This window comes from Nelusetta ayraudi, unplaced genomic scaffold (genome assembly GCF_046127955.1).
Source record: "Nelusetta ayraudi isolate G7.1 ecotype Tasmania unplaced genomic scaffold, CSIRO-AGI_Nayr_v1 ptg000135l, whole genome shotgun sequence".
Classification (NCBI taxonomy): Eukaryota; Metazoa; Chordata; class Actinopteri; order Tetraodontiformes; family Monacanthidae; genus Nelusetta; species Nelusetta ayraudi.
The window spans coordinates 21116639-21142814 of NW_027466185.1; the positions used below are offsets into that span (position 1 = coordinate 21116639).

At 45.3% G+C, this 26176-nt stretch overlaps 3 protein-coding genes and 1 long non-coding RNA gene across 9 annotated transcripts; 2 read left to right on the plus strand and 2 right to left on the minus strand.

The window, feature by feature from the left end:
* The first annotated feature begins 4 nt into the window (after positions 1–4).
* LOC142876922 (homeobox-containing protein 1) lies at positions 5–15336 on the plus strand. 6 transcript variants are annotated; one of them, XM_076011185.1, is made up of 11 exons: positions 7–195; positions 1495–1613; positions 3129–3606; positions 4475–4560; positions 6098–6208; positions 7687–7911; positions 9282–9438; positions 11342–11424; positions 12855–12950; positions 13172–13287; positions 13522–15336. In XM_076011185.1, exons 2-11 carry the CDS (start codon positions 1529–1531, stop codon positions 13666–13668), a joined length of 1584 nt encoding a protein of 527 aa, XP_075867300.1. In that variant the 5' UTR covers positions 7–195; positions 1495–1528; the 3' UTR covers positions 13669–15336. The 6 variants fall into 6 exon arrangements, with proteins under 6 accessions (XP_075867304.1, XP_075867300.1, XP_075867303.1 ...); XM_076011184.1 differs by having other exon boundaries at positions 10–195; positions 1492–1613; positions 13169–13287; XM_076011183.1 differs by having other exon boundaries at positions 10–195; positions 13169–13287.
* Positions 15337–19310: 3974 nt separating this feature from the next.
* On the plus strand, positions 19311–20182 carry LOC142877273 (uncharacterized). Its single transcript, XR_012923811.1, has 3 exons — positions 19311–19431; positions 19493–19581; positions 19942–20182. It is a non-coding gene; the product is annotated as an uncharacterized LOC142877273 (long non-coding RNA).
* A 93-nt stretch (positions 20183–20275) lies between these two features.
* On the minus strand, positions 20276–25598 carry LOC142877274 (membrane progestin receptor alpha-B-like). Its single transcript, XM_076011745.1, has 2 exons — positions 25499–25598; positions 20276–22003 (listed from the first exon to the last, which is right to left on the minus strand). The coding sequence occupies exon 2, from the start codon at positions 21964–21966 to the stop codon at positions 20902–20904; it is 1065 nt and encodes a 354-aa protein (XP_075867860.1). The 5' UTR covers positions 21967–22003; positions 25499–25598; the 3' UTR covers positions 20276–20901.
* LOC142876924 (membrane progestin receptor alpha-B-like) lies at positions 23088–24504 on the minus strand. Its single transcript, XM_076011191.1, has one exon. The coding sequence runs from the start codon at positions 24431–24433 to the stop codon at positions 23369–23371; it is 1065 nt and encodes a 354-aa protein (XP_075867306.1). The 5' UTR covers positions 24434–24504; the 3' UTR covers positions 23088–23368.
* Positions 25599–26176: the final 578 nt, after the last annotated feature.

Below are 26176 nucleotides of genomic sequence, written 5' to 3' on the forward strand. Positions count from 1 at the left end.
TTCCCTTTCGCTGCATAGCTGAAAGACAGTATGACGTTGTGCTGTACACTCTCTGCTCGTTAATTCACCACCAGTCCCTCCAAATCGACGTGTTTACTTTCGTCAGTGTGGTTGGGTTCATCGCCACTTTGTCTAGTTTTCACTGTCTTCTCCCCGGCCAGTGCTGCTGCTGCTGTCTCTCCACAGCGACGGGAGGTAAGCGAGAGAGGTGCTCCGCGGTGGGACAATCCTCTGCTAGCTTCAAGCTAACTTAGCTAGCCAGCTAGCTATTCTGTTAGCAAGTATCAATATGACGAGCCCCGCTAAGCCAGCGCACGAACATTAAGTTTTTCTGTGATCACGTAAGAACTCGGCAGTTTATGACACAGCAGGCAAATCAGAATTGTTTGTTTTCGGTGTGTATGAAACATGTAAGCTTATGATAGTTGCTTTGCAAAAGCGTGTGAGCGGTGGAAAAAGTTGGCTGCAATCGTTGTTTCCTGTTGCCTTCGAAATAAAAGCACAGCTTTGAGTTTTAAGCATGGAATGCGACAAAAGTCAGGTATGTCGCGTTTGAATTACAACCAGACTGTGACACGGTATTAGTTATTTGTTTGTTTATTTCCAAGTAATATTGCTATCTTATAGAATTGCTAGATGCTATTTTTTACAAACAGAAATAACTTCTAAATTCACCCTAATGCAGTTAAGCAGCATTGTTCACAGCTCTAACCAATCGGTAAAAGTTGTGTCATAGCTAATTATGTGCCCTAAAATGTATAGACTACCAGTCAAAAGTTTGGACTCACCCAATGAATTTAATGTCTTTTCTTTCATTCTCATGACTATTAACATTAGTTTCTCACTGAATGCATGAAAACTAGGTATGAACACAGATGGAATTATGTAGGAAAGAATAAAAGTGTAAAATAACTCAAACACGTTTTATATTTAAATTCTTGAAAATAGCCACCTTTCATAAAAAGCGTTCTCTTAACGTGTTTTCTTTGCTGCATAGTTACATATGTCTTGCTCATATTTTGATGTCTTCAGTATGTATCTACAATGTACAAAGTACTATGTATACATAAATATATAAAGAACATTGCATTAGATAATGATGTGTCCAAACTTTTGACTGATAGTGTACGCAATAAGATTTTCCAGGTTCAAATGTACTGACGTTACAAGATCTCCCTTTCGCCTCGTCTCAACAATGCTTTTATTCTTAAGGCCCAACTTCACTTCCCGTTTTGCATGCAATCGTTGTGGGCTTAACGATGTACAGAGCTGCTGCCGAGCCGTGGATGGTTGCGGGTGCTCGGGGCGGAGGGAGGGAGGGAGCAGGGGAGGGGAGGGGAGGGAAAGGAGGTTCGCCAACTGGAGTTGACTGCGTTAGCTTAGCCCGGTCCGTCCCGCTAGCGAGTCATCTGCCCCCCTTGTGGGTCTGCCAGCATGCTAATGGGGACGTCTTAACCGCAACACACTGCAGCGCTCTCCTGTCTGACTCAGTAGAGGTCCAGCCAGCGGCGCTGATCTGGGCTCAGCCATGCGACAGTGGTGCGTCCCCGCTGCGACCCCCCGCGCTGAACCCCTCCCGGGGCGCCTGTCTGTATCGCCTCCTCCTCCATCAGGTAACATCACCTCAGTGACACGGGCACGACCTATCAGCACGTATCGCAGCTGTTTTATCTCGATGAACAGAATTTTGCGAGACTGTGAAAAGTCTGGCAAGAGCTGCGCATCACTGTGCATGTGCTAGAATTGCTGTATTGTGCTGCAAATGTAAACTTTGTTTTTGTGCCCGTAGTCTTTTATTTATGTTTGATCAAACAAAGCATACATTCACTATGATAACAATGCTTCATAACAATGCTTTGCAATCCAGAGAAACATATTAATCTGATGCTTTAAGTCCCACCCGCATTTATATCAAGCAAGGTCATGGTCGATGAGTTCAACCGAGCCTAACATTGCTGTCCTTTCAGCTGCTGTTTCGCATTTCTCTGGCAGCTTATCCCTAAACACTTTCATTTCGCTCTGTAAGATATCAGAATGTGATTATGCCTTATTGTCCGACTGTAAATAGTGCCCATTTAAAATCTGCCAACTTCTGCCAATCTCTACATGCCTTACATAAGTGGCAATATTGCAGGGCTGGGCCATAAATGCAAACTTTTTTTTTTTCTTAGCAGTTTGTTCCTCTGCTGCAAAAGCACCATCCTGCAGAAGAAGAAGTGGAATCTGTCAAATGCTTTCGGCTGCGATGCACCATATGCCAGTTTCAATTTAAAACAAAACAAGGTCATGTCTGATGGGTCTAAATTAGCTTAAAGTGATGTTCGCACTCCTGTCCCCCCTCAGTTAATGGTATATATTCAGACCGGTGTGCCACGAGCGAGTCACAGGACAGGCAGCGGTAGAGAGAGAGAGGAAGATGGATACGCTCGGCCTGAGCGGACCTGATATTAGGTTAAGTATGCCTGGGTGATGCTACTTTAATTCCACCCTGGACAAGCGGAGCAAGGTTAGCCCCAAGTGTCCGTGCCAAGTGTTTGAACGTATGCCAAAATGTAGAATGACCCAAAGGGTTTTCGTCAGAGGAGAATGCAGTCGGCCGATTTGCTGAAGTTTGCCCTCAAAACCGAGTCGCATACTTTCGCTCAGAGATGTTTCGGGAAAAAAACAAAACTGAACTCGTTCGATTGAGGCGTTGGCGTTCAGAGTAAACGGAACCCATCAAAAGAAGTAAAGCGTTTGAGCTCGGCGTCGGACGTCTTTTTTTTTTATTGTGGTTCTCATCTATTAATAATCCTTTCATCGTTGTTTTAGTTTTTGTGGCACTTCTGAGAAAGGTTCGGGACATATCGTCTAAATTTAATGTCCACTCGAGGTGCCGAGCGCAGATAAATATAGCACTATATCCTGGTAACAAGGTGACGCGCTGCCGGGCTGTTTATCTGGTGGGAGAACAACCTAATTACACGGCCCATTAGTGTATTAAAGCGACTCGCGTGCATATTCGCTTAAAGAATTGATCTTGTGTTTCCCTTTAGAACGACAAATCCCCTTTGATAAAATGTAACTACCTCCTCTCGCCCTCCTCCCTCCTCCCTCCTCCCTCCCCGCATGATTAATTACGCGCGCAGATGCCAGGATGGAGTGCTGCGAGGTGGAGCCGCGCTACACCATCGAGCAGATCGACCTCCTGCAGCGCCTGCGTCTCTCCGGCATGACCAAGCCTCAGATCATCCACGCTCTGGAGTCCCTGGAGAGGCTCGACCCCGAGCACCGGCCCTCCTCACACTGCGACTCCCAGCCGGCAACGACGCCCAACAACAGCGCCGCCCCGGCCTCGGCGCAGGCCCAGGCCCCGGCCGCCGCCGCTGCCGCCGCCGCCACGGCGCCCTCCTCCTCGTCCTCGTCCTCCACCTCCTCGCTGTCCCTCGCCTCGGCCACCACGCAGACCTCCGGCCTGGACGGCGCCGCCCTGTCGCCCAGCAACAGCTACGAGGCCTCGCCGCCGCCCCTGTACCCGCCCAGCGTGGCGGTCCAGCGGTCGTTCAGCTACGACATGATGGCCGAGGAGGACTGGGACCTGGAGGAGAAGGTGGAGGAGTACATGAGGTGAGGCGGTTGGACGGGTTGAGCTATGGCACATTTTTTACATTGATAAAAAAATGCCATGGCACACCACCAACCAAAAATACTATAAAATGACACTTTGTAGCCTAATAATTACAATGTAGTCACCTAATTTATTTGTACTGACTCAGTGTGAAACCTGGGCCTGTTTAGATGCACACAAAGCTGATATCCTGGGAGGAAAATTGGCTCACACACCCTTTAAAGGACAGTCACTTAACAATAGAATGTTGTCATTTTCTTTAGACCATCCATCCATCCATTCTCAGTATCAGCTCTGTCCTGCACTGGTCTGCTGGAGCCTCAGGGTGACACCCTGGACAAGTTGCCAGTTCATCGCAGGGCCACATAGAAACAAACAACCATTCACACTCACTCACACTCCTACGGTCAATTTCAAGTTCCCACTTCGCCTCAAACGCATGTTTTTGGAGGGAAGCCGGAGAACCCAGAGAGAACTCATGCAGACACAGGGAGAACATACGGACTCAACACAGAAAAGTCCCAGGCCTGGAATTGAACCCACTGCACCACCACGGCACACCTGACATTATCTCATGGTACACTAGTGTGCGGCAGTTGAAAAACACCAAGTTAGACGGCAGGACCTGAAAGAACGAGACGGAGCGAGACTATTATAACATGAGATAATGGCAGCGGCCGTCCCCGGAGGTCCAGGCTTATTCTGCAGAATTTTTACCGGAGTTAATTCAGGTCAAGCGTTAAGGGATGACTGGAAAAGGAGAAGTGCCGTCGAGCGGGGTGGGTTGGAGCAAAGGCCTTGTGTTTTAAACCACTGCGAAATACCTCTAAATATCCTGATCTTTTGCTCTCTGCTGCTTTCATACAGGCGAGACAGCAACCTGGTGAAAGAAGAGATCAAAACCTTCCTCAACAACCGCAGGATCTCTCAGGCAATCGTCGGCCAAGTCACAGGTACTCGGCTGCTTTGAATGTAGCATTTCATGAAGTTCGCGCAGAGTTTAAAACAAGAACCGACGCACGTGTCAAGTTGGTTGTGCCACATTGCTATATGTATAAAGTTTAAAGCTGTGATGTTTTAAGTTTATCGAGGCAAACTTGATATCCATTTCTTCCCTCTATAAGGAGAAAAACGGGTATTTTCCCAACTGTTACTTCAGTACATAATCAACAACAGAGAAAAGGCTGCTTGAATTTTTACGAAATCTTTATTTTTACGATAAGCTCAGAATAGAACGGCGGTACAGGAGGGCTTCTCTGCTGCAATGCGTGTAGGAGCAAGGTGCAAGCAAATCTTCGATTCAGCCGACGTCAGTCATCTCAGGAGTCTCTTCTTCAACTGTACATTTCCCGGAGGCAATTCTTTGTGCCAAGACTCCTTTTGTGCTCGGCCTCACCAGAGGAAGTCTCCCACAGGTGGCAGCACGTCGTGTCGAGATTATACTTCGCCCGCCTCTCGCGACCCTCTTAAAAGCTTTATTCAATGCGTGAAGCCCACAGTTGGTACGAACATTGAGTGAAAGTAGGATCGTCTTTTTATGCGTATCACTGTCACATTAGCACAAATCAAGTCTTAATTTAGAGTTGCTGTGAATTAAGATCCTGATATCAAAGAGACAAAAAACATATAATATTATACAATATTTATACTCTCATTTTCAGAACAAAATCTTAAATCTTGAGTTACCTTTACCTGAAGTTTTTGAGTCTCTAATGCCCCCATGGAGGGGAAAAAACGTAAAAAGTTTGAGCCTCAAATGCACTGATGGATTAAAAAAAAAAACACACACACACACACACACACACACACACACACAGCTGCACAAACTGTTACTGAATGGAATCTGACATATTATTGACAGAAAACGTTCCCCCTTAAAGGTCCAGTGTGTAATATTTGGCTTGATTTCTGATATTTTTTGATTGGGGAATGCTTCTGATACTGCCCATAAATACATTATTAAAATGTATAATCGCTGTACAATAAAAGTCATTTGAATTTCCTACCCTTCTTGCTCCCAGTTAGCTGCCATCTTGCAAGTCCGGTGGGGACAATCCAGTTTCATAATTAGGGTGACTGCTCTCGTCTTCAAATAAACCAGCGAAGAAGAAGGTGGACGAGGTATCCAGGTTTGGGTGCGCGCAGGCCACTGTAGTTCACTGGCAAGCTCGGGATAGAAAGGGTACGGAGCTGCTAAATGGACTTAAGTGAAAGAGCACTGCAATCTAAATCTCTTTTTCTCCCAAAAAAATCTCCAAATATTATACACTTAACCTTTGAATTACTAACAGTGGCTAAATATCGTGATTGTGGTTAACTGGCAAGCTCGGGAGAGGCAGGGTGAGAGGTTGAGCGCTGCAATCTAAATCTAAAATCTAACCCTTTGATGTCGCTGTTTCTTCCTCAAAACCTCCAAATATTACACACTTAACCTTCAGGTGGAACTCGGCAAAGGTTTCCAGTAACGTAGCCTTGCCTCCCAACTCGCAGGCATCAGCCAGAGCTACATCTCCCAGTGGCTGCTGCAGCAGGGCCTGGAGATGAGCGACTCCAAGCGCCGGGCGTTCTACCGCTGGTACCTGCTGGAGAGAAACAACCCAGGTGAGACCCGCACCAAGCCCGCCCGCGGTTGAGACGCGGGAATGTGAATTGCAGGTAGGGTGCGTCGCAGCGCGGTGGAGGTGTTGGGATTATAGATTGTCGCGGGGATGATGGATGTCAGGCACGGGGGAAAAGAATAATGAGAGAGCAAATCCGTCGCCTCAAGGATAAACAAAAAGGCGAAGGAGATCAGAGATTAGATAATATAGGAGGAAAGGTTTATATGACGCGGTATATTACTCTCCTTCCATTGATATAAACCGCCGCTTTGCTAATCCCCCTTCCATTCGCCTTCCTTTGCACCCTTCCGTCCTGCATGGTAAACCCAATGCACCTCAGACCTCCTCCCCCACACCTACCAGCCTGACACTAACTCCGTTGCGCTCCTCGAGAGCCGCGAGGTCTCGGAAGGACTCAAGAAAAATCTATATATATTTTTTTCAGACGCAAAAAAAAAGTGAAAATATAAAGGTGGTCCTGTCACGGGAGATGCTAATCAATAGCATAGGAGGATCAGCTATGGAAATGAAACTTCAGCGGGGTGAATGTGCCTCGCCCGCACAGGCTTCAGTAACAGCTCGGATTAGCGCCGCTGACCTCCCTGTGTCCCGTAGCACTGCGACGCAGACGTGGGTTCAACCGAGGTGTCGACTAAGTAGCGGCAAAAACAAAAAATGTTTTTTGTGTTGTTGTACTCAAGATTGGCCCCCTTACTCCTATTTATTTTTTAATTTGATGAAGTAAAGTTGTTTTTTTTTTGAAAATGGTTCAAAAACAGTTTGCACAGTAGCAAAATGTTAAAGAAAGTTATTGAACTACTGAAACGAGATGTTGCTGTTCGATTTAGAAGCAAACTTGAATTTAAAAAAAGACACTGGTCATTTTTTTCTTGGTCTCGAACCCCAAATGGATCAGTCTTGTCTCGATCTCGATACTCTCTACTCTTCCTTGGTCTCGGTCGGTGCGGTCTTGACTACAACACTACACGTCAGACAAAGGTGCCGATGGACCGTCTGCTGAACTGGCTGCCACCCCTCCCCCAACCCACACCTTTATTCTTCATTTCCTTCCCCCACCCACCGCAAGCTTTGCCCTCAGCCTGTCCGTCGTCCGTGGAGGTGCTCCGGTGCTGGTTTTCTTCCCGACACGGCTAACGAAACAGGGATACTAACAAAACTAATTTCCCCAACGGCCTCAATGCTTTGCTTCTGATCAAAGGCTCCTACTGACCTGCCACATTAACTAAAAAAAGTATCAGGAAAATTGGTTGCAATTGGGGGAAAATATTCAAAAACACAATAAGCTGTTTTCACTGAAAACTGAAAAGCCAATGAGCAGGTCCACAGGAGTGTGTCATCTTGGTCCCAGCTCCCCACTATACACACTAGCCTCGACGGGGTGTCTGTGACCGAAAGCTGCACCCCCCTGACCCCCAACCATCCCGACCTGCCTGACTGCTGGTTTTGTCCCGACTGAAGGGCTGAGGTGGAGTGAAAGCCAGCACAGCGTGAGCCCCACGCCCAGGGCCAGGGGAGGGGACAGAGACGGGACGGTAACGGGGGCGAGCGGCGGCCTCGCCGGCGTCCTCCCTAACCCCAACACCAACCTCAACCCCAACCCGGCGTGGAGCAGGCAGAGAGAGCTGCTGATGCACCTGCTGCCGTGGTACACGGCCGCCGCCGCGGTCGCCCAGGCCCAGCCAGGTAACCGCGCCCCTCCCTGCCCCCCCCTGCCAGCCCCAGCACTCTCCGCCGAGGGCAGGGGTGGGCAAACTTTTCCACTCGTGGGGCCACAGTGGGTTTTAATATTCGACAGAGGGGAGCCGGAGCAGGAGCAGCTGGTTGGAGTCTTTTGGTGACCCACTTCACAGGAGAAAAAAAATGTGTATTGGGATACGTAGAAAACATGTGCTTTATTGACAATTGAAAATTAACAAAAGCGTGACAACAATGTATCTGTTTTTGAAGCCCCACAGTAGCTCTTTATTGAAATAACTCCTAAAACACTGAAAAAATGGATGAAATGCAGCTACTTGCTATTAATATTATATCTTCAAGTTCGGTGGGCCAGATTAAAAAGCTTAACGGCCCGCAAATGGCCCTCGGGCCGTAGTTTGCCCATGCCTTGCCAAGAGGGTGGGTGATACCGTTGGATTTTTATCATTTGATTCAACCAATTAAATCAATCAGAACCACAACGTTGGATCGGAAAAAGTAGGGCTGCGCTGTTTACGCAGTCAGACTTGGAGAGAAGCTGTTAGGAATTTAGAGTAATTTTCTGGACCTCTTAGAGGAGAAACTGCAACAAAAGTATCAATCTCATCATGCAAGTATCAGTCTGATACTGACCTTGGTATCGACATTATCGATATTTAGAGCCATGGTTTTGCCACAGGAATTGGTGAACTACAACAGTGTAAGAAAAGAAAAATGAAAGGATTAACACATAAGATTGTGTTTAAAGCAATGCTCTCATTTCCTAAAATAATAATTTCGATTTTTTTTTTCTTTTTTTTTTTTTATCTATTTCATAAATTCATATCTGCTGTTGACAAAATGGGCCTGGCTGACCTGAAATAGGACTGTGTGTCTTCTCCAGAGAGGTTTGCTGGGCAAGCTACCAAAGTTATATAGTTGTGTTCCAGAGTGGCCAGGCACTCTGTGCCAGCGGTGCCATTCTCCATCAATGAATCGTAAAAATGATTTTATAACTTTATGATATAAAAACAGAACTGTCATCTTGTGCCATGTGAGTTATTGTGATCTTATCATTTGAGGGTGTGAAAACGACGTTGCGCCGCTTTAAGGTCCCCCTCTATCCAGAATTCAATTTGTTGCAAGAAAATATTAGCACTGTAGCTTGTGAATCAACTTCTCAGGAAAGAGAAAAGTCCATCCATTATCTGGTTTTCTTATCTCTTTGGAGAAATGTGTTCCAAAGCGTACTGTTTTTTTGTTTGTTTCAAACGGTTTTCGGAAACATAGGGCTAAATATTTTGAGTTTTATAGATCAATAATCACAGTCCTCCTATTTCCATTAACGCGTTAAAGGCTACAACTGTTAAATCTTCTAGGGGCCACCTTGTCAATGCGGTCTTTGGTGAAGGAGGAACCCGATTGGAGGACAAGCATTGTGTCAGGCGACAGAACTGGGATCGTGAGCGGACCTCTGAGGCTGCGTCGAGGGAGCCGCTTCACCTGGAGGAAGGAGTGCCAGTCCATCATGGAGAGGTCAGACGGTCTCTCTTGACACACACGCACAGCTAAATTCCACGAACAAACCAAATAAAAACCAGACTTCAGTTTAATTAGAACAACGGCTCGAGGATCTGAGTGCGGCTCCTGCCATGAGTGCCATGTGTTTTGCTTGTAGGGCTGACAGAATTCTTGGAATACTTAAAAATCAAGGCTTTGATCAACTCTCGATGGCACAATGTGTTTCTCACTGATGGTTATTTCTGATTGACAACATGCTTATGTTACTCTCAGTACCCAGTCTTGTACCAATTCAGACAAAAAAAGCTTCCTTTATTATTTTTTTTTCAAGTTTAAGATGAACCTCGAGGCTTGCTACTGCCATTAGAGTGCTCTCAGTAAGCAAAAAGCAAGCGATCGAACCAATTGAATTTCAATACTGCAGTCTTTTTCTTTTCGGCTGTCCTCTTCCACTTGGAATCATCCGTCATCATCCGACTCTTTCCTCTGCAGCACACAGTGCATCGCAGTATTTCTGACCTTCACTTAAACATCGTGACAATTCGGTGTGGCATTGTTTCTGGCTGCCTTGTCCCCCCTATACAAGCCCCTCCTCCCCCATGGAAGCGTAACTTTAGGTAATAGATGTCCGTGCCATTTCTTTGGTGTTTAACATTCAGCTGAGGCATTTTTATTTTATTTATTTATTTTCAAATTCCTGTCTGCTGCGTGGCCCCCAAACCATCCTAACAGGTCCTCACCCAGGGGGCACGCTGGCCAAAGAGGCGTTGCTGGCCAGAGTCTAGCCGTCCATTGATTTCTCTATAACCAGGTTGCTATAAATTTACTGTCCGGGCCGGGGCACTCACTGTAATAAGAGGACGCCGGCCCCGAGTGCTCACCTAGCAGCGAGTCCCCGATTACGCAGCTCCTCTGCAGTGCTCACACTGTCTCCCTCCCTCTCTCTCTCTCTCTCTCTCTCTCTCTCTCTCTGTCTCTCTCTCTCTCTCTCTCTCTCTCTGTCTCTCTCTCTCTGTCGCGTGCTAGTTCGCACCCAAGGACGATACAGGCAGGGGTGAAGAGTGGACAGCCAAGGGCCGCATGTCTTTAGGGGGAAGGAGGCAAGGTGATCCCTGCTGTGTTTGGTAACATGAGACAGTGATTGCACTTTTTAAAAAAGAAAAAGGACATGAAAATCAAAGGAGCAGCTGTTTAGAAAAAAGAAAGGAAGATCAGGTCTAAATTTAGACGCAGCGCTAGCAGTGCACTCAATAATCTATTTGCTTACCCTTCAGGCCGGTGGAGGAATTCTCCTCCTCACTCCTGTGTATCATCCGACTAGATGAGGGGTGAAACCTCGTCCCTGTGTCTACTGTTCTAGTACTCGAGATTGGTCTTGGTTTAAGGGTCTCGGTCTCGTCTCAGACTCGGAGGCTTTTTCACACGGCCTTGTCTTGGACTCGGACTGGACGGTCTCTGGATTTTTGATGACGACCAGTCAAGACTCAGCCAAGACGACAATGACACGATAATAACAGAAAAGAATTCAGCCGCTGCTGTTTTACGCTCTGTTTGTGACACCCAGAGTGACACACCCCCTTATTCCTAGTGAAGTTATTTTTCAAAGTTGTTTTTTTTTTTTAAATTGGTTCAAAATAGTTGGCAAAGCAGCAAAATGTTAAATGAAATTATTAAAAGATACCTTGATAAAAGAGACTTTGCTGTTCAATTTAGAAGAAAACTTGTCATTTTTTCTATTTTGTTATTATTTTTCTTTGGTATATAAAGTCTTGGTCTTATCTTGGTCTCGAACCCCAGATGTCTTGCTGTTGTCTCGATGTCGACACTCTCTAGTCTTGATAATAAGTCTTGGTCTCAGTTGCTGCGGTCTTCTTGACGACAGCGCGACCCGTGTCTTAATTCTCTGTCCCTCTTGCAGTTTTTTCTTGGAGAACCAGTATCCAGACGAAGCCAAGCGCGAGGAGATTGCCAACGCCTGCAACTCTGTCATTCAGAAACCAGGTACAGGAAGCTCGTTTATCTCTATCCAGGCTGTTTTCCTGCGGTGACCCGATAAGCTGCTGATAACATTTGTATAGATCCACCTATAAATCACAGCCACCTTCCAGGACGCGCTTCACGGAGTCGCGCGATACACTCAAACGGCCGTGACCCAACTGAGGGTTTCCACCCTGGAGAAGTCAGAATTCTTTCACAAAATAACTTTTTTTTAAAGTTCTATGACTCGAAACCATCTTATCAGAACAGCGACTGAGTCCTGAAAAATGGCGTGTTTGCTATTTAATTCATCCATCAATGGTATTGGATAGAGTGTGATGGTTTCTCTCGTCTCGTTTACTAGTACAGTGAGTGCAACTAAAGGGCACTTTTTTTTTAAGAAATTGGCTTTAAAAATGAAAAAATACATCAGAAAAGCCTCGTGCCCAGGTTTCCACAAAGGGATTTGATGTGAGTTAGTGCGTCTGCGTCAAGTGGAGTTACATCATAGGACGGCACTGCGTGGCTGACAGAGGAAGCTGGGGTAAACAAAACCAGCAGAAGAATGGCTTTCAGGAAATAGCGGCAGGAAATTGTGAGAAACCTTTTGGTCTCCTCATCCGTTCTGACAGATGTGGTGTTATGGAAAGATTTAAGCGGCAGAGGTCACATTTCAGAAGGAATTTGGCAACCCGGTGTCATTTAGAGCATTAACTCTGATTTGAAAAGAAATAAATTAAGAGATTAAAACCACCTCAGGCAAACGTATTAATTGTAAAGGTCCCGTGACTAATATTTGGCTTGATTTATGTTTTTTATATTGCTAAAAGCTTAATATACTGCCCATAAATACATTAATAAAACGGTATGATTGCAGTAGAATAAAAGTAATTTGGTTTTCCTACCCTGAGAACGGTTCTCATATATGCAGTATGAGAGAGAGGAGAGAGAGGAGAGAGAGAGAGAGGGGACGAGAGAGAGAGAGAGGGGACGAGGGAGAGAGAGAGAGAGAGATTAAGGGTCTTTCGCAATTAGGGTGTGTGCTCGCGTCTTCAAATAAACCAGCGAAGAAGAAGGTTGATGAGGTAACCAAGTTTGGGTGCTCAGACCACAGTGGCTCACTGGCAAGCTCAAGAGGGGAAGGGGGAGTGAAAGACGCTGCATTCTAACATGTAACCACTTGTTGTTGCTGTTTCTTGTTGAAAATCTCCACATTTTACACACTTAACCTTTAAAGGGAATTCAGAAGAAGTAGATTTCAATCATGCTGTTGCCATAAAATTCATATGCCATACGATGACAATTGCAGTCACATTTTTTGCAATTTTGTGTTAGTAATAGTTTCTGTGATCTTCCTCATGACAGCTGTTAGCCTCGTGAAGAAGACTCTGATCCTCTGCACTGCAATGTAAAGGAGATGTGTGACGCTCTCCTCTGACTTCATCACATTTCAGGTTGCAAGTTGTCTGAGTTTGAACGCGTGACTGCGTTAAAGGTGTACAACTGGTTTGCCAACCGGCGGAAGGAGATGAAGAGAAGAGCAAATATCGGTGAGGATGTGATACCCTGAACTTTGTCCATCTCCAAAACATCCACAGCTTTGTTACACCTTATCCAAGTTTTATTTAGTTTTAAATGTGATCTTTTTTTGATGGACTAGTCACCAGATTATAGAGTCGGTGAATAGAGATACCCACCCAGTGGGAGGCATTGGTCCCTCTTTGTGTTGATGTGCATTTCCTTTGTTTTTCTATGTTGTCACAACCAGAAGCTGCCATTTTGGAGAGCCATGGCATTGAGGTAGCGAGTCCGAGTTGCCAATCCAACGGCGAGGAGGGAGAAATGCACGAGTTTGCCGATCAGGTCAATCATCGTTTCTCTGAGCAGGTAAGTCTACTTGGTGCTACTTGAAGGCACAATATGGAAATATTTGCCCCTTTTACACCAACATTTTCAGGAATTTATTCACACGGGTTTAAGAATTCCTGTTAATCTGGGTTGTTTGCGGTTGCAAATTCGGAGTTGTGTCGGCGTCTGCTCTCCTTCCGAGTCAGTCGCCGAAGAGCGCTGGATTTCGTTAAGCGCCAACTCCGATTATCGTACGTTCTTCTGCTCCTGCAGGAGGAGCCGTCTTCCCTCAGGATCGTGGAGCAGCAGGACTCCTCCTCCCTGGCAGCCGCGGAGGTCGCGGCCCTGCCGAGCCCCGCCCCTCAGGTCCTGGATCAGAAGGAGGAGCTTTCTAAAAAGGAGACTGTGGATGAGGAGTGAGCGACGCTGCCGGAGTTTGGATCGGGATGTTTTTCGTTTTCCAAGTAATAGGAACAGAATAAGTGTCGCCCCCCCAAACTCCACCCACCCATGAGGTTCTTCAGGCTTTACTGCGCCCAAGCAGAGGGAGGGCGCTGGAGCTCTGTTTGGCGCCTCTGGTGGTTAAAGAGGCCACTGTATTTATCAACAGTAATCGTGCTTATATTAATGGCAATATACAGTACATAATACGTACATATATACAGTATATGAATATATAGCGCATTCCAAGGTGGTATTTAAAAGCCTAAGATTCCTAAGAGGGAGAAATCATGTAACAGATACCTCGCCCGTTTTAAGCCAAGCTTTTTATTTTTTCCTTTCGCTGAGCGCCTCGTTTGAGCCGAGTGTTTTGTGACAGACCGAGGTGTCGCGAATGTAAGTGAGCCTGCAGGTCAGGTGTGTTTCGAGTCTGGGGCAGAAGTAGAGCACCGGGGATCCCACCAAGTGCGATACCACAGCCCACTACTTGCTTGTGTGAATGTCTGTGTCGGAAGACTCTAACCTCAGTCAGTCATCAATCGTCGAGTGCCATCATCGCTATCAACATCCTTAAAGCCCTGAGGGACAACTGGAATCTCAGGTAAACCCCCCTTCCGCCTTCCCCCTCCACCACCCAAAAAGAAAATGATGGACGAAGATGGTGAAGAATCATCTGAGCATGTGTGTTTTTGTTTTTTTTTGCCACTCAGTTTGATCATACCGGGATGTGTTATTTATACCTTTTTGTATTAGCGGAACAATCATAGGACTATATACGGTATCATCGGTCTTCTCAATGCTGCTGTTTGTTTCTTCTCATTTCAAAGCCTGATTCAGCCCTCAATCAGCCAGTGAAGCTAGTTTGACTCAGCCTTTTTTTTGTTTCATGGAAACGTTTGAAAGAACGCTAAAAAAAAAAAATTATGGAAAAGCGTTGCGCGCCGTTCAACTCGCTACGAGCACCTTGCGTCCGATTGAGCTCACGTACATTTGTATGACTGCGAAGCTGCACTTCATAGTGGATCTCACTCTAACGGACAGACGGGACTGTATTTGCGTAAGACATGTACCTAACACGGTGGGCGTACACTCAAAAACAGGTGTGCCGTCCTCCAGATTAAATTAGCACTATATAAATAAATTACAATCTGTATTACTTAGTTCCATATGTATTACTGGCCCAAGGCCTCAGCACTCATGAGATGGACAAAGATGCTCCCTTGTCCCCCCCACACCCACCATGTTACCTCCTAATGCCAAAGCTATGCCGCGGTAGACTGAACTGTGTTGACGAGGACACCACACTATAGATAAACAGTGCGTAGAACCTATTGTTGCTCAGTGCACCACTAGCCAACCTGAGCTTACCTCAGATTAAATCCCTGTGTCATGGATTTGTTACAGGCTCTCTGTGCTGATCATGACGGCAGCCAGGATTGTGACTGTTTTTCTGACAGACAGTGTTATGTAGCATCGACGACGGAAGGGTTTTCCTCCCCCTCTACTGGTAGAGTGTAACAACCTCAGAGGGGTTCTCTCATCCAGCTTTGGTTGGGAACCCCAAAGCTGCTCGCTGTTTTTTCTGACTATTCTGCTCCTCCCTATCTGCCTTTATTGAGAAAAACAATAATAAACTTGTTAACAGTGGTTTACACGTCTCTTTATTTCACTGTATTTGGAGTGATTCATAAGCATGCACACGCTCAGTCTGTCTGACATGCCTGTCATTTTCAACCTCTGCGAGTTCAACTAAATTTTTAAGTAAATTATCATAGTTCTATTACAAAAACATGAGTTTGAGATTTGTGATATTGATGATTAGCTAACATTTAGGCTAAAAATGTAATGCTGTGCCAAAAATAAATAAATAAGTGAATTCACCTTTAAATTGTAAAACAACATAACATTAACATTGGTAAAAGTTCGGTACAGCACCTTTAAACTTGTATTAACAAGATACTTTCCGGGGGGAAAGTGACCACATTTGTTTATAGTTTTGATGACACATTGATAAACAAATTAATGTATATACGTGTGTGTGTGTGTGTGTGTGTGTGTGTGTGTGTGTGTGTGTGTGTGTGTCAAAAAGTCATCATGTACCAATAAGCTCACTAATTTCAGCGTTTACACCACTGACTGTATATAAAAATGTATCCGTTTGTTTTTTTGTTTTTTTACATATACAGTCAATGGTTTACACACGGTTCACAGATGCATCATAGAACTTTACGCAATACTTCCATCTTGTGGTGGGTGCGAGAGTAACATGGTGACGTTGAATTAAAAAAGAGATTGAACGTCTGTTTCCTTTTTTAAACAAACAACAAATATATATTTATTAAATTTACTTAATTATTCACTTCCTCAAAACAATTGAAATATTTTTATGCTTTTCTTTTTTTGACGACCTGGCTTCGAAGTTTGGGTCCGTCGTTATGTCACGTACACAGGTGGCACGCGCACCATCTTGCCTAACGGGTGAATTCGAACACACTTCCAACGGTTGTAGTTGATTTTGTTTTGGGGTTTTTTCGGGACAACTTCGTACAACCATCAGTCTCGCAATCTTTACTATTCTCACAGCAACTTCGGCGAGGAGCAACTCGAGAAGCACGTCGACGTGTCCGTCTCCTTCATTGGTGACAGGTGGCCCGCTGCTAACTGGTATTTTTTTTTTTTTTTTTTAAATAAGTTAAAATAAAACTCACACACAGGCGCCAAACATAGTTACAAAAGGTTTTAGCTGTCAGTAAAATAAATTTTTTGCGTAAGTGTAGAGACACTAGGTGTGTGTCGCAGTTCCCACCACGTTATACCCATACAGTTACTGTACATTTATGTACTTTCTTCGCCTTCACATAATGATTTTAACACGTTTTTTGACCAAACGCTGTCCCACGAATTACGCTGACTGGAGGCTCAGACAAGTTTACAGAGGAGGTGATGGGCAGTTAACACTTAAACGTTTTGTTGTTCTGTCCTTAAAATTCAACATCAACAATAACAATAATGATGTGCAGTATAATTAATTCAGGTTGTATGTGTAACGGCAAAAACAGAATGAATTTTCAATGTAAGTTGTTCTTCCTAATAGCGTGATGCTAAGTCTGTGCTCCTACGTTGTATGTTGGTTCTTCCCTTAGATTAGAGATCTTTTTTGTCATTTTTTTTAAATTAAATTATTTTAAAGGTAAATAGGAAAAAAAAAAAAAAAAAAAAAAAAGACCACACTGCAGCTGGAGTTTGACTTAGAAGCTCTCACAAAACCTCTTTCAAAGTTCTTTCCATTCAGAGCTCGCCGATTGGCTCCATGTCAAAAGAAGCTGAAAATACCCACAGATGAAGATGATGATGAAAATCTCAAGATGGAATGAAATAAATTTCCGCGATCCAGCCCCTTAACAGTATTAATCTGGCTTTTGACATTCTGTTTCTTTAAATTAAGTGGCCTGCATTTTTTTTTGTTTTGTTTTGTTTTGCTTTTCCCCCACACTGTACACCATGTCAGGATGACAGCAGGGATATTAATACATTTATATTTTCTTCTTTTTCAGCTGAGCTCCACCTCAGCGGCCGTCCTCACCTGTGACTCCCAACAGCTTGGCTGCCCCGGAGTTTTCTCTGTGGAGGCCACCAACATCGGCCGTCTGCAGCAGGTCACCCACACTTCCTCTCTAGCCTCTCCTGCTCTTCCTCTTCTTCTCCTCCCTCTCCCTCAGTCTTCTCTCCTACCTCCATGCTAGTTTCTCCAACATGTCCTCTCTTCATCTTGGGGGCCCTCCTCACCTCCTCACCAGTCCCTCCCCCTCCTCCTCTTCTTGTCCTTCTCCCTCTCTCTCCACGTCGCCCATGACACCTCCTCCCACTCCTGGAAGGTTCTTCCCTTACTCTCCTGCTAGTTCCTCCAGCATGACCTCCCTCACCAGTTCCTCCACCTCCTCCTCTTCTTGTCCTCCTCCCTCTCCCTCCATGCCGACCATGACACTTCCTCCCACTCCTGGAAGGTTCTTCCCTTGCTCTTCATCTAACTCCTCCACCATGTCCTCCCTCACCAGTTCCTCCACCTCTTCCTCTTCTTGTCCTCCTCCCTCTCCCTCCATGCCGCCCATGACACTTTCTCCCACTCCTGGAAGGTTCTTCCCTTACTCTTCTGCTAGTTCCTCCAGCATGTCCTCCCTCACCAGTTCCTCCACCTCTTCCTCTTCTTGTCCTCCTCCCTCTCCCTCCATGCCGCCCATGACACTTTCTCCCACTCCTGGAAGGTTCTTCCCTTACTCTTCTGCTAGTTCCTCCAGCATGTCCTCCCTCACCAGTTCCTCCACCTCCTCCTCTTCTTGTCCTCCTCCCTCTCCCTCCATGCCGACCATGACACTTCCTCCCACTCCTAGAAGGGTCTTCCCTTGCTCTCCGTCTAGCTCCTCAAGCATGTGTTCTCTTCATCTGGGGGGGCTGCCACACTTTGTCCCTTGCCACTTCTCCTCTTCCTCTCCTTCCCCTCCCTTCATCTCCTCTCCTAGCTCTATGCCCATTCCAACCCCTCCCACTCCTGGAAGGTTCTTCCCTTGCTCTCCTGCTAGTTCCTCTAGCATGTCTTCTCTTCATCTGGAGGGACCGCCTCACTTCCTTTCCGTTTCCTCCTGCAGTCCCTCTTCCTCTTTTCCTCCTCCTTCTCCATCAATCTCCTCTCCTACCTCCACTCCACCCATGACACTTCCTCCCACTCCTGGAAGATTCTTCTCTTGCTCTCCTGCTAGTCCCTCCAACATGTCCTCTCTGCATCTTGGTGGCCCCCCTCACTTCCTCTTCTGTTCCTCCTCCCCCCCCTCTTCTTGTCCTTCTCCCTCTCCCTCAACGCCGCCCATGTCACGTCCTCCCACTCCTGGAAGGTTTTTCCCTTGCTCTCCTGCTAGCTCCTCCAGCATGTATTCTCTTCATCTGGGGGTGCTGCCACACTTTGTCCCTTGCCCCTTCTCCTCTTCCTCTTCATCTCCTTCTTCTCCCTTCATCTCCTCTCCTAGCTCTATGCCCATCCCACCCCCTCCCACTCCTGGAAGGTTCTTCCCTTGCTCTCCTGCTAGTTCTTCCAGCATGTCCTCCTCCTGGTTCTCCTCCTCCACCTCTTCTTCTTGTCCTCCTCCCTCTCCCTCATCTTCCTCCTTCTCCATCAATCTCCTCTCCTACCTCCACTCCACCCATGTCACCTCCTCCCACTCCTGGAAGGTTCTTCCCATGCTCTCCTGCTAGTTCCTCCATCATGTCTTCTCTTCATCTGGGGAGGCCCTCCACCTCTTCCTCCTCCTCTTCTTCTTGTCCTCCTCCCTCTCCCTCAACGCCGCCCATGACACTTCCTTCCACTCCTGGAAGGTTCTTCCTTTGCTCTCCATCTACCTCCTCCAGCGTGTCCTCCCTTCATCTGGGAGGAACACCGCACTTTTTCCCTTGCCCCGTCTCCTCTTCCTCTTCTTCTCTTTTACTCTCCCTTCATCTCCTCCCCTAGCTCTATGGCTCTATGCTCTCAATTGCCGCATTAGCAGAGTTCTGGCTTCTTTTTGTGGTTTCCTCTCGAGTCTCTTCTGTGTTGACCTTCTTCTCTGAGAGAAGAAAGAGCTTGGCATACTGGTAAAGGAAGTCATCCACATGTGGTTCGAGAGCAGCTGAGGGGGGTTGTTCATGGTGACACCATCACACCCCTAGAACATCTACTCACTTGACTGTAGGAGTGGGGCAGCACAAGTTTAAACAGTAAGTTTGAAAACTTATTCTGTTACATTTTATTTGCTGTTGAACAATTCTCACTTTGCAGGACCCATTAAACAAGATCCTGAAGAAGATGACAAGATGACAGCCCCAGACTGAGAAGAGAGATTTCGTTTACATGGAAGACCAAATAAGGTAAAATCAAAGGTCAAACTGCATCATGTTTCATTTCTTGTGCATTTTATATCAGATAGAGATTTTCTGCAGAAAATGTCTCAATATATTTATGCTTGTCAACATAAGCATGAAGATCTAAAGCAATGTTGACAGGTGTTTTGCCTCCAAGATGTCAGTTAATTTAAAGCCACAATACAAGGTGTGACAGGTAAGTAAGCGAGTAGTAAAGTAGTAAATGAAACTTACCACCAAAGACAACAAAGGTTAGATGTCGCAATGCAACCCCTTCACAACAGAAAATGTATGGGGGCATGCTTTCTGACAGATAACTATGATTGACCAAGTAACCTGTAACAAATAGTTTAAAACTTTTTTCAGATGGGAACACCTGACTTGACAAAAGAGTTTGCAGTACCTGAACTCAACACGGACCATGCCAAGATGACGTGTAGGAGAAGCTAGTGAACGATGGGGGACAGAGCCACGCAGGAAGACGAGGACCTTTTTACTCAGCAGCATAATTAAACCGGAGATGAAAATTGCTTCAATACAAGGTAAAACAACAAGGTCATTAACGTTCCTAATTTCTGGGGAATGAGAATTCTCTTTTAAATGCAATATTGTCTGCACTAATTGCACTAATTATGAACACAAGGGATTCAGACACAGAGCCCTGGGGCACACTGGATTAGATGAAAGACAAACAATGTAGAACTGTTACAATCACTCCAGTTTTATTGACTTAGTGCAACAAATTATGATTGTGTCTTTTCCTTTGAAAAGCTTACAGGCAAGATCATGGTGGTCTATGAGTCACTTGTAGCCCATGTGAGGTCCAGAAACATTGAGGAACAAGCAGAACAAACATGTAAAGTCTTTTTTTGTGTGTGGTGTATTTGAACTGGTCAACAAATTGTAAAGCTTTCCATGTAGTCAAGATCCATTCATCAGAATCATATGATGGCTTTTCTCGGATTCTCTTAATGTATGACTGAATAGTGGTCAAACAGAGATGGAGAGAACAGTGTCGTAAAGTGATATGACAAAATGAAAACTTTTTCATAGCGCCAACAACAACCACAAAATGCAAGCTGGTGGTCTCTCACTTACTAATTACGCTTTGGCTCATTTAGATAAGTGCTTATCTCCTGTGGATTACGTCACAAATGTTTTAGATTAATCTTGACATGCATTTAGAAAAACACTACTTCCAGAGAAGTTTTTCCATTTTTAAATTCTAAGGAAACAGTTGTCTGATTTTGGTCTTCAACCATGAATGTCAGTTGCTCCATGAAGAGGGGGCAGTGAGCTACAATTAAAAAAGAATATGCCAGGCTGTTACTCAGACTTGGTTTTTAGGTCAACCTGGTGTTTAATTTTCTGCCAAATGAAAGCTGCCGTAAGTGAACATACAACCAAAATGAGAAAATACAACTTCACGAAGAAAGCAGCATCCCTGCTGTGGTGCAGGCGTGAGTAGAGGTCCCGACGGTTCTCAAAGTCCAGGTGGGCTGTGTGAATCTGAGACAAGGTGAAGAAAGCTATGAAAACATGGAATAACTGATGACCCTGTCCAATAAAATCACACTGCCCAGGGAAACATCTCTCCAGCAGAGGGACGGCAAAGAAAAAAGCACTGCTAAGGGACAAAACCACCTGGCCACGGTAGTAGGGAATGGCCGGGTCCTTACAGTCTCTGGTGCATGACAGCAGCCTGTGAACTATGGGACTATTGTCCCAGCAAAAAGCAAGGGTTGAAGGTACCAACTGACAAACCTGATGTACCACGGTTGGCTGCTTGTGGTTGCAGTATTTACCAAAACAGTAACCGAGGCATGACAGACATGTCAGAAATGAAGCCATGGGCATGAAGATCCCAGACAGGAGCTGGTGCCAGTCCTCTTCATTGGCGTAGTAAAAGTGGACCATGGCGCAGCCATATTGGTATTGTGCAACTCCAACGTAGTCCAGGAAGTAGAAGGCGTAGTGACAGAGCTCAGACTTGCCACCCAGGAGATGAGCCACTGCACTGCAGCCTGTGTAGATCACTGAGGACAGGAGCAGGACCAACAGGGGCCACGAATGAGGATCACCAACAAAGTCCACAGATTGATTGAACTGACACAGTTTGAACAGGAAGACCACAAATGGCAGCAGGTGGGTCCACACGTTAACTGTCTCGTTGTGGCGTTGGAACAGAGACAGGAAGTAGTAGCGCCACTCTTGGTAGAGTGGCCGGTATCCTGTAAAGATGAACTGTCCCCGGAAGTAGTGTGGTACCTCGGTGTCTCTCACTGTGCCGGGCATGGAGGGTGCAGTCTCCATCAACGTGGGAGGAAGGTCCATGATCTGCTGCAGGCTGGTATAGACCAGCCCAAGTTTCTCCATCGGGATTGTTGCCATGCCTGCCAGCAGCGGAGTGATGCACAGCGGGTGGGACCTGCAAAGTATGCAAGGTAAAAGCTGAGCCTTCATTTTGATACCTACCCAGTTACAAAAGTATTTAGAAGGCTTTCTATAGCCTCTGATACCTTTTCCCAGATGGCAGAATGGAAAATAGGCCATGGGGGGGGAAAAAGGAGGGTCCTGTACGATGTTATTGCCCCTGTGAACACACTGTTGCTGCAGGTTCCAGGACATATTCCAAAATGTCTCTGTAGAAGGCAGTAAACTGGGGTGTGAGTGTGCCTGCCGCTCTAAGATGCTGATCGGATGAAACCACTAGTGGGCCCTGGCGTTACTCGTGGGGGTCAGATTGTTCGTCAGGCAGAACCCTGAAAAACTTGATGCAGTTGGTTCTCTACATCAGGCCGCCAATAATGATCAGCTGCGGATGCCAACCCTCCTCAAGACGATCACCTTTCTTTAGTTCTGTTCACATTTAAGTGAAGTTATGTTTTTGGCCGAATATTTCAGGAAAAATATATTAACTCCAGTCAGGTCCCAAAATGTGTAGCGACTTATTTCAGCTGTTTTGCTATTCAACCAAGCTCACAGATTAACAATTCTTCATTCAATTGGGATAACATTTCCATCAGTTTGTAAGTTTGCCCTTTTATTCTATATCTGTTAGAATTTCCAAAGAATTCCAAAAAATCGTGTATTTTGTAAAGAGGATCAAGATGGACACGTGCAAGTCCATGTGTGCTCTAAGCCACAAAGTGCCAAGGATGACAGAAGTGTAAATGTGTCTTTAAGGGTTTATTGAAATTGCTTCTTACATTTGACATATTTGCAAGTCATGCAACCGTTTGAATGAATGAGCTCCAAAGCTTCTTTGAAGCACTTTTAGGATTGCTGAAAAAATGTGCGTAGAGAACCTAATGAAGCCAAATGCAAATAATTTCATGCATTTTTATACACTAATCAAAAAAATGAAAATATGATATAAATGTAGATACGGCAAGGTGCGACAACAATACACCAACAACATTACAATCCTACTTGTGCAAAGTGAAAGCTGACATCTTATTTACTCAACTTGTTCAAGCTCATTTTACACAAGTGCCAATTTCCATTTCCAGTTTTCTATTCTTAATAAATAAACATGAAATTGGGCAACTATTTGATTCCTGATTGCCTGAATATTTAAATAAGATGAAATGCATAAGATGCCTAATGCTGCATAATGCTAGCCTTACATTATGCAACTTACCTCCTGTTTGAAAATCAGGTTAGTTAGACTGATGGCAGCAACAACTAACATTGAAAACTAACTTGAATAAAGGAAAACACAGTTCTATTTTTTAGATAAAGACGTAGTAAGAACAAACTCCAAATGCTATTGACAGCCTCGGCCAAGCTGTTATTCAGACTTGTTTTTTGTTGGGAGCATATTTTTAATTTTCCTCCACAAAAATGCTACAAAAAGTAAACATATAAGAAAACTGAGCATATACAACTTCACAAAGAAAGCAGCATCCCCGCTATGGTGCAGGCGTGTGTAGAGTTCGCGACGGTTCTCAAAGTTCAGGTGGGCTGTGTGGATCTGCGACAAGGTGAAGAAAGATGTTAAAATATGGAAAAGCTGATGACCTTGTCCCATAAAATCACACTGCCCAGGGAAGCATCTTTCCAGCAAGGGGACGGCAAAGAAGAAGCCAGCGCTGAGGGATGAGACCACCTGGCCGTGGTAGTAGGGAATGGCCGGGTCATTGCAATCTGTTGTACATGACAGGATCCTGTTGATGACGGGACTGCTTGTCCAAAAAAAGACAACTAGCAACGGTATCATCTGGCACACCATCCGTGTCAAGGTCGGCTGGTGGTGGTCACAGTATTTGCCGTAGCAGCACGCAAACAGTGACAGACAGGCCAAAAATGAGGCCACGGGCATGAAGATTCCATTCATCCGCTGGTGCCAGTCCTCTTCAATGGCGTAATAAAAGTGGACCATGGCGCAGCCAATGTGGTATTGCGCAATCCCGACATAGTCCAGGAAGTAGAATGCGTAGTGACAGAGCTCAGACTTGCCACCCAGGAGATGAGCCACTACACTGCAGCCTGTGTAGATCACTGAGGACAGGAGCAGGACCAACAGGGGCCACGAATGAGGATCACCAACAAAGTCCACAGATTGATTGAACTGACACAGTTTGAACAGGAAGACCACAGATGGCAGCAGGTGGGTCCACACGTTAACTGTCTCGTTGTGGCGTTGGAACAGAGACAGGAAGTAGTAGCGCCACTCTTGGTAGAGCGGCCGGTAGCCAGTAGAGATGAACTGTCCCCGGAAGTAGTGTGGTACCTCAGTGTCTCTCACTGTGCCGGGCATGGAGGGTGCAGTCTCCATCAACGTGGGAGGAAGGTCCATGATCTGCTGCGTGTTGGTATAGACTAGCCCAAGTTTCTCCATAGGGATTGTTGCCATGACTGTCAGCAGCGGAGTGATGCACAGCAGGTGGTAGCCGCAAAAACTTAAGAAGCAAATAATGATAACAAAGATAAAACTTTACAGTATTGAAGCCGAGCTGATGACTTGGTACTTCTCTTGCACGACAACCAACTGTTACTCATTTTTTGAAGCAGGTGTAGTTAATTTTAAGCATTATCAGGCTGTGCACACATTAGAATGGTGAACCAATAGTTAGCAGAAACGTTCCTGAGGGCATTTTTGCAGACAACATTTTTTGGCTGTATACCCTTTAATTCGGAAAGTCCTATTCCTCAACTTAAATAGACACGGATAGGTAATGAAGGGTAATAGCATTCTCTGCATCTTCAAACTGTATCATCATGTGACCAATAACCATGTTTTCATTCCAATATTCTTTTTCCCTTTCACTCTGTAAAAAACCCTTTGTTAGTCACTATCCCTTCATCCATTTTTCATTTCTGCTCTCATTAGTACAACTGTTGGGGTTGCTGGGTCACTGGAGCACAGGTTTACACTGTGGTCAACGCACCAGTTTATCACAGGACCATTACATTTTATGGATTCACAATTAATATGTCAGAAATATATACTGTTTTAGGTAAGGGAATAATAAACTGATATTTCTTACCTCACTGTTTCACTCATCCTTAACACCGGCTCAATGTATAATGAATGCAGCCCATTCAAAAAGCTAACTTGCCGTACAAGTTATGAAATGTTAAAGAAAATGGATTTGCACCGTCATGCCCAACACATTTGTTTTATCTGTTATTACATGTGAAGCAAGTCGTCTTTAAAAAAAGAAAAAAAATAATAATTTTGTCTTTCACTTAGGAAAATGGCGAAAATCACTTTTGCAGATTAATGTTTACTGAAGATGAAACCAGCTACAGACAGTGTAACCAAGTGACAATTTGTTTTAATAAGTTCAAAAAGTGTTTTTTGACCATAGCTATTCGCCATTAAAATGACCATGCAACACCGTCAAATCAACTAATAATGTGGTCTAACTAACATACATGTGATCATAACCAAGCAAAACATAAAAGAGCTTCTTACCAGGGTTGATGGCCTTTGGAAAACCGAGGAGAAAAAGTCCTCTGTACTCCTCAAGTGTTGAAATGAACCACACAGTTTGAATACCAAGAAGAATTAAAGCGTGGTTGTTTGCGTTGGAGATAAGGAACCGGTAGCTCAACTTTATGTTCCAAACCTTTGTAAACACAACATAAATAAACATCAGTGTGTTGCCAACTTTGTTATCATTTTGTATTATTGTATCTCCATATCTGATTTCCTTAATTTTTATGGATGATATGATTCATGCGTGGAGCGTCACCTCTTTACTTTTGTACTTTGTCAAATGATTGATCTATCAAAACCTAACTTGCAGAGAACTCATTTTTACAGCATGCAACACAAGTGCTCCCCCCCCCTGAGCTGCCACCTTATCGTGGTGGGGGAGTTTGAGTGCCCGAATGATCCCAGGAGCTATGTTGCCTGGGGCTTTATGCCCCTGGTAGGGTCTCCCAAGGCAAACAGGTCCTGGGTGACGGGACAGACTAAGAGCAGCTCACAAACCCTTATGAATCAAACCAAAAAGAGGACCGTGACGTCGCCCGGTATGGCGCAACCGGGGCCCCACCCTGGAGCCAGGCCCGGGGTTGGGGCTCGTATGCGAGCGCCTGGCGGCCGGGCCTTCGCCCACGGGGCCCGGCCGGGCCCAGCCCGAAGGAG